This window comes from Macaca fascicularis, chromosome 6 (genome assembly GCF_037993035.2).
Source record: "Macaca fascicularis isolate 582-1 chromosome 6, T2T-MFA8v1.1".
NCBI classification, from domain to species: domain Eukaryota; kingdom Metazoa; phylum Chordata; class Mammalia; order Primates; family Cercopithecidae; genus Macaca; species Macaca fascicularis.
In genome coordinates this window covers 177,766,461-177,784,535 of record NC_088380.1, presented here as the reverse complement: position 1 = coordinate 177,784,535, position 18,075 = coordinate 177,766,461, and the positions used below count along the sequence as shown (strand labels likewise).

Genomic DNA, 18,075 nt, shown 5'->3' with positions numbered 1-18,075 from the left:
GGAATAAATAAGGTGACTACCTTTACAAGCAACAATTGGGTTGCTTTTTAAAAATTCAAAATAAATAATCATCATTGTCCTATTGTAATAAATAACAGAGACTATATGCAGTTCTCATTATGACGCTTTCTTAAATCCTAACTGATAAACTTAAATGAGAGGCATTTGGTACAATCTGAAAAATATTCAGTTCAATTAAAAATAATTGATGCATGGTGAAATAATTCTTCCCAAAGCTGCTGTAAAATCTTCAAAAAAATAAAGCTACTTAATAATTTTCATCTCCTACAGGCTAGAGAGAAGCATTATTGCATATTAAAAATTGGAGTGTAGTTTTCCCAGAGGTAAAAGAAAGTTATTAAAACAACCTATTTATTGTTGATATAACTATCCATTTGTGCCACACAAAAAGTAACAAATTTCAGTACATTAAAAGAAAAGCTAATTAAGGCATAATTAGTATTTTCTGTATTTTGATAATTAGGGGTTAGTTGGCTATTCCTTTTCAAATTTCTATTTGATGCACCCCGACAATGCCTTTAATGAGCAACTAACGCTATTGAATCCCTCATGGCAGAGGAGTTTAGTGACCACTACTACATTACTTTCATTTATCACTGCCTCTTTACCTATAAATTAATCTAGCCCTGTAGCTATGTTGATCTACTTTATATCAATTTCTTCATCCATATCAGCTGAATATGTATGGCATTAACCTCATTTGCTAGTTGAGAAAAGCAGAATTAAAATGAGATCTAATTTCTCGTGCACAGCACAATTTCAAAACTGCCTGCTAATTTCCACCACCTGTCAGTGTGAAGCGCCTTTACTTTCTTATAATTAAATAAAACAGTATATTTTTTTACCAGCTCTGAAAAATGCTAATCTTTCAAAAGTGTTCAGTGATCATTAATCATTAGGACAGTAAAGAAGCCTTTTCAGAATGCTCATTTATCCTTTGTTTAAACTGAAAAAAATTTGTTGGCCTTTTCAGAGGAAGGAAAAAAATAAATGTACCAGATGGAATATAAAAATAAACTATTATATTCCACACTACTAAAGTTTATATTTATCTGGTTTACTGCCACATGGTGGCAAGACGCTTAACATTACATAACCAAGAGGTAGCTACTTTGATAAAATAAGCAGACATATCGTAAGTACAACTTTTGCTGAGATCAGTGGGAATCTAATAAATACACATTGCATTCATTTATGTGTAGTGGAACCTGAAGTTATAAGACTTACAATATAGTATAATTGGAGAAAAATTGATACCATATTTTAAAATTTTTATTCTATAAACTGCAAACTATGCTACAAATTAAACTGTTGCTTAAAAGTATGATCTGAACAATGGCAATACAATTCAAACTTAGACAATTATACCTAAGCACTTTAACTTGGACTTTGCTGATTTTCCAAAATGTATATAACAAGTAGGGAAAATGTGAAAATATAAAAAACAAGAAAATAAATGCTCATTGTTTTAGTACTAAAGACAATAAATATTTTGTCATATTTCTTCTGTCCTTTTGCTAATATTTTAGCTTTTATTGTTTGTTTTACATCTTTGTAATCATACTATATACATGTAAGTTGACAGTCTATAATTCTGGCTTAACAGTCATATATATTTTTCAATAAGCCTAACTTGTTAACTTTTCTTCCTGGATATTAGATAAGAGCATGAATTAGCAAAGAACAGTATACATTTGAGGAAAAAATATAAAAACACACATATTCCAATACATTATTAAAATGTTTTAATTACTTAATACCAAGCTCTCAGGCTAAACGTATCTATTCTCCAAATACTAATTTGCCTTGGGAATAATATCCATTATTATCTTCTTACACTTATCCTACCAAAACAGTATAACATATTAGTATAGAAGTGAGTAAGTAATTAATATAGAGAACTTTTATGTTATGAAATAAATGATTAAAAAATGAAATAATTCACAATATTCCTCATTCAGTTTTGCAGGAAACATTTGACACTAAAGGATCACCATCTTGAAACCTAAAATTATTTTGGAAATATTTCAATCATTTTTATTTACAAACTTGTAGCTATTATGACTTATCTTTCCAAATGATGCTCAAGCCATCATAATATATGGATGTTAAGCATTCACTGAAGAGGAAGCAAAGATGTGGGATAGATTATTTACATAGACTGAATAGCTTCAGCATTTCTGCGGCACAAGTAGGATAGATTATATCTCATCCTGATTCCCTTCAAGCAAGATACTTAAATCAATTATAAGCATTAGAAAACACTTTCAGGTATGCAGTATGAGATTCTCACTGACAACTATTTTTGACAAATAATAAAGATAATTTTAGCACCACCGTTACAGGTGAACATACTTCTAGTAAAAACTTAGTAGAGGGTGTGCCTATGAGTTTCTCACTGAAATACCAAAGTTACTGACGTGTATTCACACATGATCTTACTTTAAGCAACTTGAATATTTTTAAGATAGCAAACTCCACCCAAGACTCCGGTAAGGAAGGCTTCCCATCTTCATCTTACAAACTGGTTGCCAGTAGCTAGGACTATAGGTGCATTGCCACCATGCCTGGCTAATTTTTTTTTCTAGTCAAATAATGGTGTATTTAATTTGGTATGAATAAATAAGAGGTATCTGGCAGAGTCTCTGAATGTCCAACAACATCCATCCTTATTCCAGAAGCAAGAACTATCACATAAATGCAAAGATCATATATGTATAATACATACATAATGAACTGCAGACATAAAATTTTAATTATGAAAATCTTTTATCAGGGAAAATATGCATATTTGTAGGCCTAGCCTTCTGATTTGTGGAGGAAGATTGCCTTGTTCATGATTTCCACAAGATCCAATGACTATTAAAAAATATTACAGACTGATAGAGGACAGGGTTTTCAAGTTGTAAAATGTAGTAACTAAAACCTCTTTCAAATTGAAAGTCTTCTTTAGTGCTGACAACTCTTCAAAGTACATCTACTTGGTATTTAGGATACTACATGGTATTTCATTTATTATTCTTATTCCTAGAATCACCAAAAAAATATCAAACACTAAAAGGTAAGTGGAATACAGAAAACTTTTCTCTACCAACATTATCACCTTCTCCCTTACTTAAAAAAAAAAATCAAACTATAATTACTCAAGAGAACAATCCAAAAAGTGGCATTCATATCAGAATGCACGTGGAGTTTTACTTTGTGCATTTATCCACAGATATCAAATATTATAATGCCTGAGAATTTATAATCATTAAAAGTACGTAGGAAAAAATGAGAGGAAAAAATAGATTTAAAATATTCTGTGGGTAAGCATATATTTTATTAAGTAATCACAAAAAATCATCATCTTTGAATTCTTCCAGGATCTAGCACGGTGCTTGGCACAAGGGAGAGAGTAAGTGTTTAATGAACGTATATATAAATAATTACATAACAAAATATAATTCTCACAAGATTTGATGTCAAATAATGGTATATTTGGTGTGATAAATAGTAAAAGTCAGCTTATTAAAAAAAATCTAAGCTCATATTTTTCCAATTTACTTCCTGTATTTCTCTAACTTACACCATAATTTTAATTACCAGTGGCTGCGAAGATTTTAACTAGATTTTTCTGCCCCAAACATCCTCGTCTAGTGCTTAATGCTCTTGCATCAACACTTAAATGCACTTATGGAATTCATTCTCAAAAGTATAATGTGGCAAATCTATTTATACAGCAAAGACATTTTTAAATAAAATAATTAGGCCTTTGGTCTCCTTTGCTCAACTTTCAGTTAAGCAGGTATAAAATGTGATTTTTTAAAAACAGTTAATATATATTACCATGTAGGAATAAAAAGTGTGAAGGGGTATAGAGAAATTAATTTTTTTAAAAAAGCCTATCTGAATACTGATGTATTACATATGTATTGAGCATATGACATGACTAACGAAATAACAAATCCCTGAGCAATAAAACTATCTAGCAGTATGTTCATTAACTTGAAATATAAGCACTAACCACTCACCAAGAAGGAAAACCTAACTAGGTCAAATTGTTATCTATTACAAAAACTGATTATGATATGTTTATTCAGTATATGGTAGTCAAAAAGCAGCCCAGAAATAGTCTGAAAAGCTTTAAAACACTTAACAGAAAAATATCCCCAAAGTCACTAAGCAATATTCTGTAACAATCAAGTTTCAATATACAATCTTAAAGGTCACAGGTACCTTTTCCCCTATAATCTACATGATATATTTGGCATGCTGAAATATTTAAAATGTTTCAACGTTTAGTGTTTAAAAGGTACTAAAACTGCTACTTATTCTTCACCAAAGTGAAAATTCTATGTATGAAACAGTTTGCTTAGGCTGAACTTTCTAAACACTTTTCCACCAAATTGTATATCAAATACAAATATACAAGTTGCTAGTAATCAAAATATATCCAAGTACCAAGAAACAGTAGCTAGTTCATTATTTTAACATTGGATTGTACTTAAAGTTGTAGTAGTCCATTGCAGATACTATTATGATACGTTTTTCTATTTCCTTATTTGTGTTTTCCTTACTCAATTTAACAGTAACTGTTATTATAGTAACATACCATATAGGAAGACATAACAATTGCAGGGAAAGAATGCCATCTGCTGCTTCATATGTGTACTCAACAGTAGGAAAAAGGCTGAATAATAAGTAATTACACAAAACAATTTAGAAATCCATATACACAGATGAAGCTTGAAAGTTTAGATAATTCCCATTTTTATTTTGGACAATTTGAAAATACATCAATGAGCACTTATCTTTTAGAAAATTTCTAGATTTGCAAGTATTCTGGGTACATCACACGTATGTATGTTTATGGGGTTCATCTGATGTTTTGATAAAGACAGACAATATGTAATAAACATCAGGGTAATTGGGGTATCCCTTCCCTCAAGCATTTGCCATTTGTGTTAGGAGCATTCCAATTCCACTCGTTATAGTGATTTTCAAATATACAATAAATTATTGTTCACTGTAGTTACACTATTGGAGCACTTATCAGCTTAATGCAAATTTCAAGTTATTCCACAAAAAAGATCTAAACGTGCTTGTATATCACTAGTTCATGACACTTATAAACAAGGCTTTTACTCAGGTACTAGGAGCCACAGAGTCAAAAGGAAAGGCTCACTTCCTGGCCTTTACAAACTTATTTATGAATGACTATATTATCCTCTTTAGGAACATGTGGTTTACATGTAAGGTGACCATATAATTTATCATCCAGAGACATTTTTGAGAATGAAAGATGAAGCTATTAACTAATAACTTGCCATGACAACAAGTGTGAGCTAGGGAAATCTTAGGCCAATCTGGACATATGTTCACCTTATTTATAAATTACTATTCTGTTTTCACTCCCTCTGGCTTCATAACCTTCCCAATGCCTTGAAAATCTTCCTGAAAAGCAATTTGGAAATTTTTAGGAAATATGTAAATTCAGAAGAATGAAGACAAAAAATAAAAAGGAGGAAACTAGCATAGGTGTACACTCCCAGACAAGATGGTACCCCTAACCAAGCAGCTACCTCAACACATGCTGATTTTTTCACTTCACTTTGTTATACTATTTGAATTATTTGGCACTAACAAATATTTTCTTTAGGAAGGGCAATCCTTTCTAGGAGAATTCATTTATACAACAGCATGACATCCTTCAATTGGAATGTTTTCCAGTTGACATCTGCCAGACGCAAGGTACTGGAAAGAAAGCAGATTGGCACAAATGCATACATGTGTGTGTTTTCCTGTATATGTAGATGGTGATGAATAAAAGAGATACAGGGGATTTCACCCTTTGTTGGTGAAAGATTGAATTGGATATCAAAACAAGGAATGAAGAATGAGAGCAAAAATTTCTAAGATTAACTTGTTTATTTCAAAATTTAAATCGAAGAGAGAAAGGGAATCACTTCTCTCAATTTCTGGTATCCTGTTTTGGGAGGACAGAATTCAGGCAAATTCTATTATACTATGCTTGATCAGTATCACTGTTTATGGGTCTATTTTTAAAGGAAAATACATTCCAGGATCTTAACAACCACATATTTACTAATTTTTGGAACTTCACTCACTGTTAAGGTTTCATAACCAACCAAGACAAAACTGATGGCTATGGTAGGGTAAGCTTGAATAAATACAGGGATTTAAGAACAAAGTTCAAAACTTCTAACTTTTGGTAGATATTCAGAAGCTAAGATGTGTGTGTGTGTGTGTGTGTGTGTCTGTGCATGTCTGTGTGTGCGTGTTTGTGCGTCTGTGTGTTTGTATGCCTGTGTGTGGCTGTGTGCCTGTGTGTACCTCTGTGTCTGTGTGTGTATATGTGTCTGTGTGTGCCCGTGTGTCTGTTTACATGTGTATATGTGTGTGAGTATTTTAAAAGGACTGTTCCTTATCCATTTTTAAAACTTAAAAATTACATTTTAATTGGATTAAAAATTAAAATGGACCTTTTCTAATAGACATTTAGTATAAAAATGTAATACTTAAAATTATTATCAATAAACTAAGATAGCTTATAATGAGAGCGAATGGTGACATACCAGGTAACAATGGATAAAAAAGTAAAAAGGAAATACTGCAAAATTCTGATACAGTCTAAAAAATATTCTAAGAGTTTTAATGTTTTAAATTATACCCTAATAAATAGGTGATCTATTTACATAAATATTTAACTATTAGCTACACTCTTTTTTGTTGTTTGTTTTTTTGAGACAGGGTCTTGCTGCCTCATCCAAGCTGGAATGCAGTGGTGTGATCACAGCTCACTGCAGCCTGGAACTCCTGGACTCAAGTGATCTTCCATTTCAGCCTCATGAGTATCTGGGACTACAGGCGTGTGTCACCACGCCCAGCTAATTTTTAAAATTTTTTGTAGAGACAGGGTCTCGCTATGTTACACAAGCTGGTCTCAAACTTCTGGCCTCAAGTGATCTTCCCGCCTTATCTCCCAAAGCACTAGGATTACAGGGGTGAGCCACTGCGTCTGGCCTAAATACACTTTTGGTTAGTATATTTAATTCCATGAACATTCTGGAGTACTTAAATTGTAAGTTACTAAACTCCTGGGTGGATTATTTATGTACCTCAGAAAGAAACCATACACCTGGATGACAAACTAGTCAGTCGGTAGACACCTGAATTTGCTATACTTTCTTGACTAGAATTCTGGTGCTCTAGACACAAGGTAAGCTGCATGTGACTGCTATGTGTCTGCTTTCCCAGACTTCCTACTCTTAAACTCCTTCTCTTACATGAGTTATTTATTTATTTATTCAGTATTTGCTGAGAATCTAGTATTAGGCTCTGCAATGGTCACTGGGAATACTACAAGACTCCGCTATACTAACCTATTTGGATTTCTTCTAGTGTAGAGCTTTAAGGCTTTGCACATTCTGCTTCTACCTCCTAGAACATGCATCCCTCTTTCTTTCCTCTTCAGCAGCTTCAACTAATTCTTCTGGATTTCAGGATTTCATTCAGGAATCTTCTCTCCCAGAAGCCTTTCTGATTCCCAAAATCTGGGTTAAATACACTGTCCCCTGTGTTTCCAAGGCACCAAATGCTTACCATTATTTTTGCATGCATAAAACTACGTTGTAATTGTCCAAATTTGTATTTCTACTAAAATTATACATGTACATGATTTAAAAAGTAAAACAGTAATAAAAAACTGCCATCCTCTGACAGACTCCTCTCCATATCAATATGATTCCAATACTCAGTCAACCCACTTTCAACTCTTTTAGCTATTTCTTTTACTATTTTCATTCATTCTTCTAAATAAACATGCAGACAGAGCTATTTCCTGATTTCAAAATTTTTCACATTATCTTTTGACTCTCTAACATAATTATGACAATGTATTCATTATTCATAACTAAGTTCCATGGTACTATGATTCAATTTCCTTTTGTGTAGGAATGTTTAGTTTGACTTCCTTTTCATTTACCTAAGTTTTCTGTGAATCTATTTCTTACTAGTTGACCCTCAAACACTATTCCAGATCTGTAAAACTCAATTCCTTTCAACCTGGCCCAAGACAGCAAGTAATCTATCAGTTCTTTAAAGAAAAATGACAAAACAAAACACCTATGACCTCCCATCTGCTCCAGTTTGAACTCGTTGCTCTCAAGGCCTGAGGCACAACTGTTATCCTAGAGTTTCCCTTGGCCTCTCTCCTGTGTTTGAGCCTCTGATTCTCAGATACCATGTCTCCCCTCTTCCCCTTTTCTGGGTTTACTTTTTTAATTGAGTAGTACATAGTCTCCAGCAACTTCCTAGTAAAAGATTTAAGAGAAGTAAAGTTTGAGGCTTTGTCTAAGTGAAAATGTCTTTATTCTATTTTCATACTTAAGTTTTACTGGATATACAATTTTAAGTTGAAATTCATTTTCTTTCTCAAAACTGGCAAGACAATGTTTCACTGTCTTCTATTTTAGTATTGCTATTGAGAAGACCAATATAATTTTCATTCTTAGCCCTTTGAATGTAACCCTTCTTCTCTCTGGATGCTTTAAGGATCTCCTCTTTTTCCAATCCTGATGCCGTGAATTTCCAATACTATACCTTAATATGGATCTTCTTTCACTCACTTTGCTGGACCTCTGCATAGTCCTGTTCAATATGAAACCTGTTATCTTTCACTACAGGAAAATTTCTAGTATTCTTTCTTTTTCTCTTACTGGAACTCCCATTAATTCAACGTTGGACCTCCCAGATTCTCTTAATTTTCTTTTCTCTCCTATTGTCCAGTTTTATTTTAACTTTCTGTTCTGCATTCTAGGTGATATTGGCTACTTTATCTCTAAACCTACTAAGTTTTAATTTCTTCTATCATGTCTTAATTCCAAAGAGCTCTTCTCTGAATCATCCTTTTAACAAAATCCTATTCTAGTTTCATGGTTTCAAAATTAATTCTGTTTTCCTCCAATTTCCTATTTTCTGTTTGTTTTTCTCTTTGGTTTTCATATGAGATTTTCTTCAAGAGTCTAGCCATTGTCAATTGTATTATCAGAATGAGTTACTCAAAAAAGAAGAGGAGCTTTTTGTTCACAACAGGGCTTCTCATCCAGTAAACCTCACTGTAGGGTCATAAGCAGTTAGGCTGATTTTAAATTGAGGCTCCTATATATCTATATCTGTAGGTCTCTCTCTTGAATAAGCTTCTTCATCACAAAAGCATTTCACTAATTTCCTGCTTTAGGGTTTTAACCCTAGCTAACAGTTCATGACAACTAAGAGTTGTAAAGTGTCTAGGAATATTTTTCAGTCCAGTGTCTTATTCTTATTCCCTTGAACCTCATGTTCAAACTTCCATAAAAAACCTCCTGTCTCTTGCAAGAATTTGGGAGAGAGACAATTTCCAGTTGTGCTGGGGCAGGTAAGAGTTCTAGGAATTTAATTAATCCTAATTAAATCAGTTATCCTATTTTTAGCCACACCCTGAACTGCAGCATTCAAAGGTATCTACAGTTTCCAAGTTCTGAGCTTTTCCAGGGTTCTTAGGGCAAGTCATCTAACTACTGGTTTTCTTCCCTATAGGAATTTAAGGTTAAAATCTCTCAGGTACATTAAGACAGATACCACTTACACATCTGGTTGCTAGTTTCAAGTCTCCTAACATACTGTATTAGTCCGTTTTCATGCTGCTGATAAAGACATACCTGAGACTGGGTAATTTACGAAAGAGGTTTATTGGACTGACAGTTTCACATGGCTGGGGAGGCTTCACAACCATGGCACAAGGCAAGGAACAGCAAGTCATGTCTTACATGGATAGCGGCAGGCAAAAAAAGAGAGCTTGTGCAGGAAAACTCCCCTTTATAATAACCATCAAATCTCATGAGACTTCCTATCATAAGAACAGCAAGGGAAAGACCTGCCCCCATGATTCAATTACCTCCCACCGATCCCTCCCACAACACATGGGAATTCAAGATGAGATTTGGGTGCGGACACAGCCAAATCGTATCATTCCACTCCTGGCCCCTTATGAATCTCATGTCCTCACATTTCAAAACCAATCATGCCATCCCAACAGTCCCCCAAGGTCTTAACTCATTTCAGCATTAACTCAAAAGTCCACAGTCCAAAGTCTCATCCAAGACAAAGCAAGTCCCTTCTGCCTATGAGCCTGTAAAATCAAAAGCAAGTTATTTCCTAGACACAATGGGGGTATAGGCATTGCATAAATATAGCCATTCCAAATGGGAGACATCAGCCAAAACAAAGCGAATACAGGCCCCATGCAAATCTGAAGTCCAGCAGGGCAGTCAAATCTTAAAGTTCCAAAATGACTTCCTTTAACTCCATGTCTCACATCCAGGTCACGATGATATATGAGGTGGGTTCCCACGGTCTTGGGTAGCTCCACTCCTGTGGCTTTGCAGGGTACAGATTCCCCCGACTGCTTTCACAGGCTGGCATTGAATGTCTGTGGCTTTCGGCTTTTCCAGGAGAACAACACAAACTGTCAGTGGATCTACCATTCTGAGGTCTGGAAAACAGTGGCCCTCTTCTCACAGCTCCACTAGGCGATGCCCCAGTAGGGACTGTGTGTGGGGGCTCCAACCCCACATTTCCCTTCCACACTGCCTTAGCAGAGGTTCTCCATGAAGGCCCTGCTCTTGTAGCAAACTTCTGTCTAGGCATCCGAGCGTTTCTATAAATCCTCTGAAATCTAGGTGGAGGTTCCAAACTCTAATTCTTGACTTCTGTGCATTTACAGGCTCAACACCACATGGAAGCTGCCAAGGCTCAGGGTTTGCACCCTCTGAAGCCATGGCGTGAGCTCTACATTGGCCACTTTCAGCCACAGCTGGAGAAGCTGCAACACAGGGTACCAAGTTCCTAGGCTGCACACAGCATGGGGACCCTGGGCCCAGCTCATGAAACCATTTTTTCTTCCTAGGCCTCTGAGCCTGTGATGGGAGGGGTTCCCCCAGAGGTCTTTGACATGCCCTGGGGACATTTTCCCCATTGTCTTGGGGATTATTATTCAGCTTCTCATTACTCATACAAATTTCTGCAGCCAGCTTGAATTTTTCCTCAGAAAATGGGATTTTCTTTTCTATTGCATTGTCAGGCTACAAATTCTCCAAACTTTTATGCTGTTTCCCTTTTAAAATTGAACGCTTTTAACAGCACCCAAGTCACCTCTTGAATGCTTTGCTTAGAAATGTCTTCCACCAGATACCCTAAATTATCGCCCTCAAGTTCAAACTTACACAAATCTCTAGGGCAGGGTCAAAATTCCGCCAGTCTTGTTAAAACATAGCAAGAGTCACCTTTGCTCCAGTTCCTCATCTCCATCTGAGATCACATCAGCCTGAATTTCACTGTCAATATCATTATCAGCATTTTGGTCAAAGCCATTCAACAAGTCTCTAGGAAGTTCAAAACTTTCCCACATTTTCCTGTCTTCTTTTGAGCTCTCCAAACTGTTCCGATCTCTGCCTGTCACCCAGTTCCAAAGCTGCTTCCACATTTTCTGGTATCTCTTCAGCAATGTCCCACTCCAGTACCAATTGACTTTATTAGTCCGTTTTCATGCTGCTGATAAAGACATACGTGAGACTATGAATTTACAAAAGAAAGAGGTTTATTGGACTTACAGTTCCATATGGCTGGGGAGGCCTCACAATCATGGCAGAAGGCAAGAAGCAGCAAGTTACATCCTACGTGGATGGCAGCAGGCAAATTAAGAGAGCTTATGCAGGAAAACTCCCTTTTATAATAACCATCAGATTTTGTGAGATTTAGTCACTACCATGAGAACAGCATAAGAAAGACCTGTCCCACGATTCAATTACCTCCCACCAGCTCCCTCTCACAACACATGGGAATTCAAGGTGAGATTTGGGTGGGGACACAGCCAGACCATATAATTCTCTAATTTTTTCCTTGCAAGTGTATTATCTTTTATTGTTCTACTCTCATTATAATACAGTTTCAAGGGGATAGGAGGGTAAATGCGAAAACTTAATTTGCTATATTTAGCTAGAGTTCTTGTAATTATTTCTTTTGCAAATTCAATATTTCAAATATAGAGAAAGGCATAAAACATAATAAACACCCATGCACACCCACCATGCAGACTAAGAAAATATTACAGATATGGTTGAACTATGCCTTTTGCTCTAATCCATTCCTCTTCTCCACCAGAGATAACCATTATCCTGAATTTAGTGTTTACTAATCCCATGCATATATTATTTTTACCATAGGTAGAATTCATGAGCATATAATTTTCTTAACATATTTGACATAAGAGTGTCATTTGTATCCTTGTATGACTTTTTTCATACCATATTGTGGATGGTTTTACAGATTTATCCAAAAACAAATGTAGTTTTAGATCATTCATTTTCATTGTTATACAAAAATCCCACTGTGTGACTATACCATAATTCATCCATTCTTCTACTGATGGGCAAGTTCCCACTTTTTTTCACAATTACACACCAGTCTTCTGTGAATAACCTTTTGTAAAAAAAAAAATTACTTGAGGCATAATATGAAGTGCATAAATCATAATATGACCTCAGTGTGTCTTATATATGTTTATACTCATGTAAGCCCCATCAACATAAAACATTTCAAGGTACCCAGAAGGCTCCCTTGGTTCACTTTCCCAGTCAAAATATTCTCCCTACCAAAAGGTAACCACCATTCTGACTTCCATCACCATAAATTCATTTTGACTGTTATAGAAATTGGTAAGTGGAATAATAAAATATGTCCACTTTTGATCTTTTTCATTCTTCATCATAGCTGAAGTGATTACTGTAAATTCATCATAAATTCATCCAAATTTTTGCATGTAGTTTTTCTTTTTTTAAATCATTGTATAGTATTACAGTGTATGACTCTACATTAATTTATTTATCCATTTGACTGCTGACAGATGCTTCAGTTGTTTCCAGTTCTTGGATATTATAAATAAAGTTGCTATAAATATTCTTGTACGTTGCATTTGGTGAACATATACATTCATTTCTTCTGGATAAATAAGAGTAGAGCTGATGAGTCATAAGGCAGACTATATTCAGCTTTAGTACATATTGCCAAATAGTTTCCCAAAATGATTTTATCAATTTACACTGCCACCAGCAACAAATGGTATCACATGTTCCACTCCATCATCAAGGTTTGGTTTCATCAGTTTTTAAAATTTTTAGCCATTTTGTCAGATATGCAGTGATATTTCACTAGGTATTAATTAGTATTTCTCTGATGATGACTAATGATACTGAACACCTTTTTATATGCCTATTAGCCATTTAGATACCTTTTTTCAGTGCTTGTTTAAATCTTTTGCCCATTTTAAAAGTGGCTTTTTTGGTCTGCTTTTTTGGTAACAAGTTGACATATTCACCTACTATATAATTCACACACTTAACATGCACAATTCAGTGTTTTTTTCTATGGATATGTGCAGCCATCACCACAATCAATTTCAGAATATTTCAATACCACAAAGATATTTCTTTTTTTTTTTTGAGACGGAGTCTCGCTCTGTCGCCCAGGCTGGAGTGCAGTGGCGCAATCTCGGCTCACTGCAAGCTCCGCCTCCTGGGTTCACGCCATTCTCCTGCCTCAGCCTCCCGAGTAGCTGGGACTACCTTTTGTCCACGACTACCCAATCTCCAATAACCCCAGCCCTAGGCACCCAATAATCTACTTTCTGTTTCTATGAATTTGCCTATTCCAGACATTTCAAACCACTGGAATCATGTGGTATTTGTTTTTTTGTGGCTGGCTTATTTTACTTAGCACGTTTTCAACTATCAGACATGTTGCAGCATCTATCCTTTCTATGGCTGAATAACATTCCATATAAGGAAATACCAAATTTTATCTATCCATTCATCACCTAATAGACATGCAAATTTTTTTTCCACTTTGTGGGCTATTGGGAATAACGCTTCTGTGAACGTGTGCGCAAATGTTTACGTAGTTTCCATTTTCCTGGATATATACATAAAAGCAGAAATACTGAATCATGGTAATTCTATGTTTAACCTTTTGAAGAACTGCCAGACTGTTTTTCAAATTGGTTGCAATATTTTATGATCCTTGCAATGGTGTATGAAGATTTCTATTTCTCCACATTCTCGCTCACATTTGTTATTATCTTTTTCTATCATATTCATCCCAGTGAGTGTAAAGTGGTATCTAATTCCGGCACTATCATGAATTTCTACGATAAATAATGATGCTGAAGATCTTTCCAGGTCCTTATTGGCCATTCATACATTTTCTTTGGAGAAATGTCTGTTTAGATCTTTTGCCCATTTAAAAAACTGGGTTATTTATCCTTTTATTATAGAGTTATAAGAATTCTTTATAGATTCTAGATGCAAGACCTTTATCAAATATGATATGCAAATATCTTCTCCCATTTTTGTAGGTTGCACTTTCACTTTCTTGATGATGTCCTCTGAAGTAAAAAAGTTTTTAAATGAAGTCCAATGTATCTTTTTCTTTAGCTGCTTGAGCTTTTGATGTCATAGCTAAGAAACCATTGTCCAAAGTCATAAAGACTGACTTCTACATTCTAAGCATTTTATATTTTTCTCACCTTAGAACTGATTCATTTTGAGTTAACTTTTGTGTATGGTGTGAGAGAGGGGACTAACTTCATTCTTTTGAATGTGAATATCCAGTTGTACCAGCACCATTTGTTGAAAATTCTTTCACTACTGAGTTATCTCGTTGCCCTTGTCAAAAATCACCTGACTACAAATGTGAAGGTTTTTACCTGGACTCTCCATTCTATTTCATTCATTTATATGTATATTCTTACCACACTGTCTTACTATTCTTACTATAATAACTTTATTGTAAGTAATAACTTACTGCTGCTTTGTAGTAAGTTTTGAAATTGGAAAGTGTGAGTATTCCAACTTTGTTTTTGGCCAAGATTGTTTTGGTTATTCAGCGTTCTTTTAATTTCACATGAATTTAAGGATAAACTTGTCAATTCCTGCAAAGACCACAGCTAGGATTTTGGTAGAGGCTGTGTTAAACCTGTAGATCAATTTGAAGAGCACTGCTCTTAACAATATTAAGTCTTGTAAGCCATGACTATAAGCTATCTTTCCAGTTATTACAATCCCTTTGTTTCAACAATGTTTTATGGTTTTCAGATTATAAGTTTTACACTTCTTTTGTTAAGTTTATTCCTATTTAATTCTTTCTGGTGCTATTATAAATGGAATGTTTTGTTCATTTTGTTTTTGGTTTGTTTATCCAAGTACACAGAAATTCAGTCGAATTTCTGTATTGATCTTATATCCTGCAAACTTACCGATGTTTAGTTCTAACAGTTTTTCAGTGGATCCTTAGGATTTCCTATACATAAGATCATGTCATCTGCAATTAGAGTTGTAATCCCTTTATTCTAGATTCCTTTTTTAAAAAAATCTGAATGTCTTTTTTTTTTGGCCTATTCATCTGGCTAGAACCCCTAGTACACTATTTAATAGAAAAGAAGGGAGTAGCCATCCTTGTCGTATTCTCGATCATAAGAGAAAGCACTTATAAGATGTTGGAATCCATTTTCCATTTTTAATAGCTTTTACATCTATATTAAGACCCTAGTATTATTCAAAGAACAGAGAGAAAAAGAATAAAAAACAAACAGAGCTGCAGGATGTGGGAAATTCATATGTTAAAACCTAATTTCCAATGTGATGGTTTTAAGACAGAAGGCCTTTGGGAGAGAATTATAAGGGGGATTAGTGTCCTTATAAAAGTGGCAAAGAACCTAGTTGAATTATTGTTTGTGTCTTACTGTTTTGTAAAAAAGAACTTGTAAGGAATGATACAGAATATTTGGCTGAATAAATTTCTTTCTTTTTTTTTGAGACTGGAGCCTCACTCTGTCGCCCAGGCTGGTGTACAGTAGCATGATCTCGGTTCACTGCAACCTCTGCCTCCCAGGTTCATGCAATTCTGTCTCAGCCTCCAGAGTAGCTGGGACTACAGGTGCGTGCCACCACGCCTGGCTAATTTTTGTATTTTTAGTAAAGACGAGGTTTCACCACATTGGTCAGGCTGGTCTCAAACTCCTGACCTCAGGTGATCCACCCGCCTCGGCCTCCCAAAGTGCTGGGATTACAGGTGTGAGCCACCATGCCCAGCTGGCTGAATAAATTTCTAAGCAAAATGGTAACTTGGTTTCCCTTGAATGTTTATAATAATAAAATGTGAGAAGAAAAATGATTTAAAGACAAAATTATTAATCAAAAGGAAAAAGAACTTAAAGGTTTGAAAAATTATCAGCCTGTCCATACTGTAAAAAATGAGAAAGTGTGTTCAGGAGAGAACACAAAAGGTGTGGCTGGACTGGCAGGTGCTATCCATCAAGACAAGGGAAAAAATGACCCTGAAAGTGTATCACAGATCTTTGGGGCTATCTCCCAGTCTGTCTCCCAGGCCCAGAGTACAAGTACCTGGAAGAAAGAATGACTTCAAAGGAAGGGCCATAGGTACTCACAGGACCCTAGCACTTGCTACCTGGCCCTGCCTTAACACTCCACTCCACACATTCTTATGCAGTGCTCCTTGGCTGCCCCCGGTGCAGTTCCATAGGCCCACGTGCAGCCTGGGCTATAGGGATTACCCCTTCAGAGGGCACAGATAGTAAATGTTGGTGGCACACATGCAGTACCACCTCCCTCCAGCTTGCAAAATGCTCAAGCCATGGGGGTGTGGCCACCTCCATTTCCAAAATTAGAGCTGCCTGGAGCTTCAGGTGTACAACTCAGGCAGAGGGTTGCTGTGAGGACAGGGCCACCAGAGAAAGTCCCCACTATGGCAATGCCTAGTGGAGTCATGGAGGCAGAGTCATCTCCGGAACTCTAGACTAAAAAAGCCACTGGCATGTGATTCCATCCTGGGAGAGCGGCTGGCACCCTCCAAAATATGAGAACTCTACCACCTAGAGCCTTGGGAGCCTAATTCCTACCCCAGTGTGTTCAGAAGGTAGGATGTTAAGTCAGAGAAGATTCTGGAACCTGAAGATTTAATGTTGCCTTAAGTTTTGAACCTGTTCGAGACCTGTCATTTCTTCATTGCTGTGTCTCCCTTGTGGAATGGCAAGGTCTATCCTGTGCCTGTCCCACCATTGTATTTTGGAAGCATACGACGTTATCTGATTTAACAGGCTCGCAGCTAGAGGGGTAATTTGGCGCAGAATGAATCATCATGGAGTCTCAATATCTCATTTAGATGATATTTACATGAGACTCTAGGCTTCAGACTTTGGAGCTGATTGTAGGATAAACTAATAGTTTGGGGACTAAACTAGAATGGAATGGCGTTTTGCATATGAAAAGGACACGCACTTTGTAGGGCAAGTGTGAAATGCTATGGTCTGAATGTTTGTGTCCCTGACAAAATCATATGTTGAAATCTAATTCCCAGCATGATGATATTAAGAGGTAGGACCTTTGGAGACAATTAGGTCATGAGGGCAGAGCTCTCACGGATGAGACTAGTGTCCTCATAAGAGGTCTGAGAGAGTTTGTGTGCCCTTTCCACTATGTGAACACACGGGGAGACGGCACCAACTATGAAAATGGAAAAGGGCTCCTACCAGACACAAAATCTGCCAGCCTTGATCTTGAACTTCTCAGACTCTCAAACTGTGAGAAACAAATGTTTGCTGTTTATGGTATTTGTTAACAGCAGCCCAGAGGACTAAGCCAATGTTTACTGACCATTGTGATTTCTTTTTCTGTGAAGTGTTTATTCATTTATTTTGGCCACTTTACTACTAGGTAGCTTTTCTCTTATTTATTCACAGAAATTACATAACTGAATGTTGATTCTCCATAAGTCACATGTATTATGAATGTATTCCTACAGTTTTTCTTTATTACTCTGTCTATGGTGTCTCCCGATTCACAGTTTTCACTTTTAATACGGGTCTAGAAGTTACCAACTTTCGAGTTTAGAGCTTAGCCTTTTTATGTCTTAAAAGATTCTTCCCTATCCCTAAATCATAAT

The 18,075-nt window shown here is 35.9% G+C and overlaps 1 protein-coding gene across 10 annotated transcripts in view; it reads right to left on the bottom strand.

Annotated features, from left to right (window-relative positions):
* Nucleotides 1-18,075, bottom strand: part of RANBP17 (RAN binding protein 17) — a 436,622-nt gene that overhangs the window by 314,674 nt on the left and 103,873 nt on the right. For 2 of the 10 annotated variants that reach the window (XM_073995205.1, XM_073995207.1), the window contains one exon: nucleotides 9,734-11,610. The exons of 7 other annotated variants lie outside the window; for them this stretch is intronic. In XM_073995205.1, coding sequence (XP_073851306.1) covers nucleotides 11,560-11,610 — 51 coding nt within the window. In that variant the 3' untranslated portion in view covers nucleotides 9,734-11,559. Of the gene's footprint in view, nucleotides 1-9,733; nucleotides 11,614-18,075 lie in introns of those variants that run through there. One more of the 10 variants, XM_073995204.1, reaches the window with a different exon arrangement.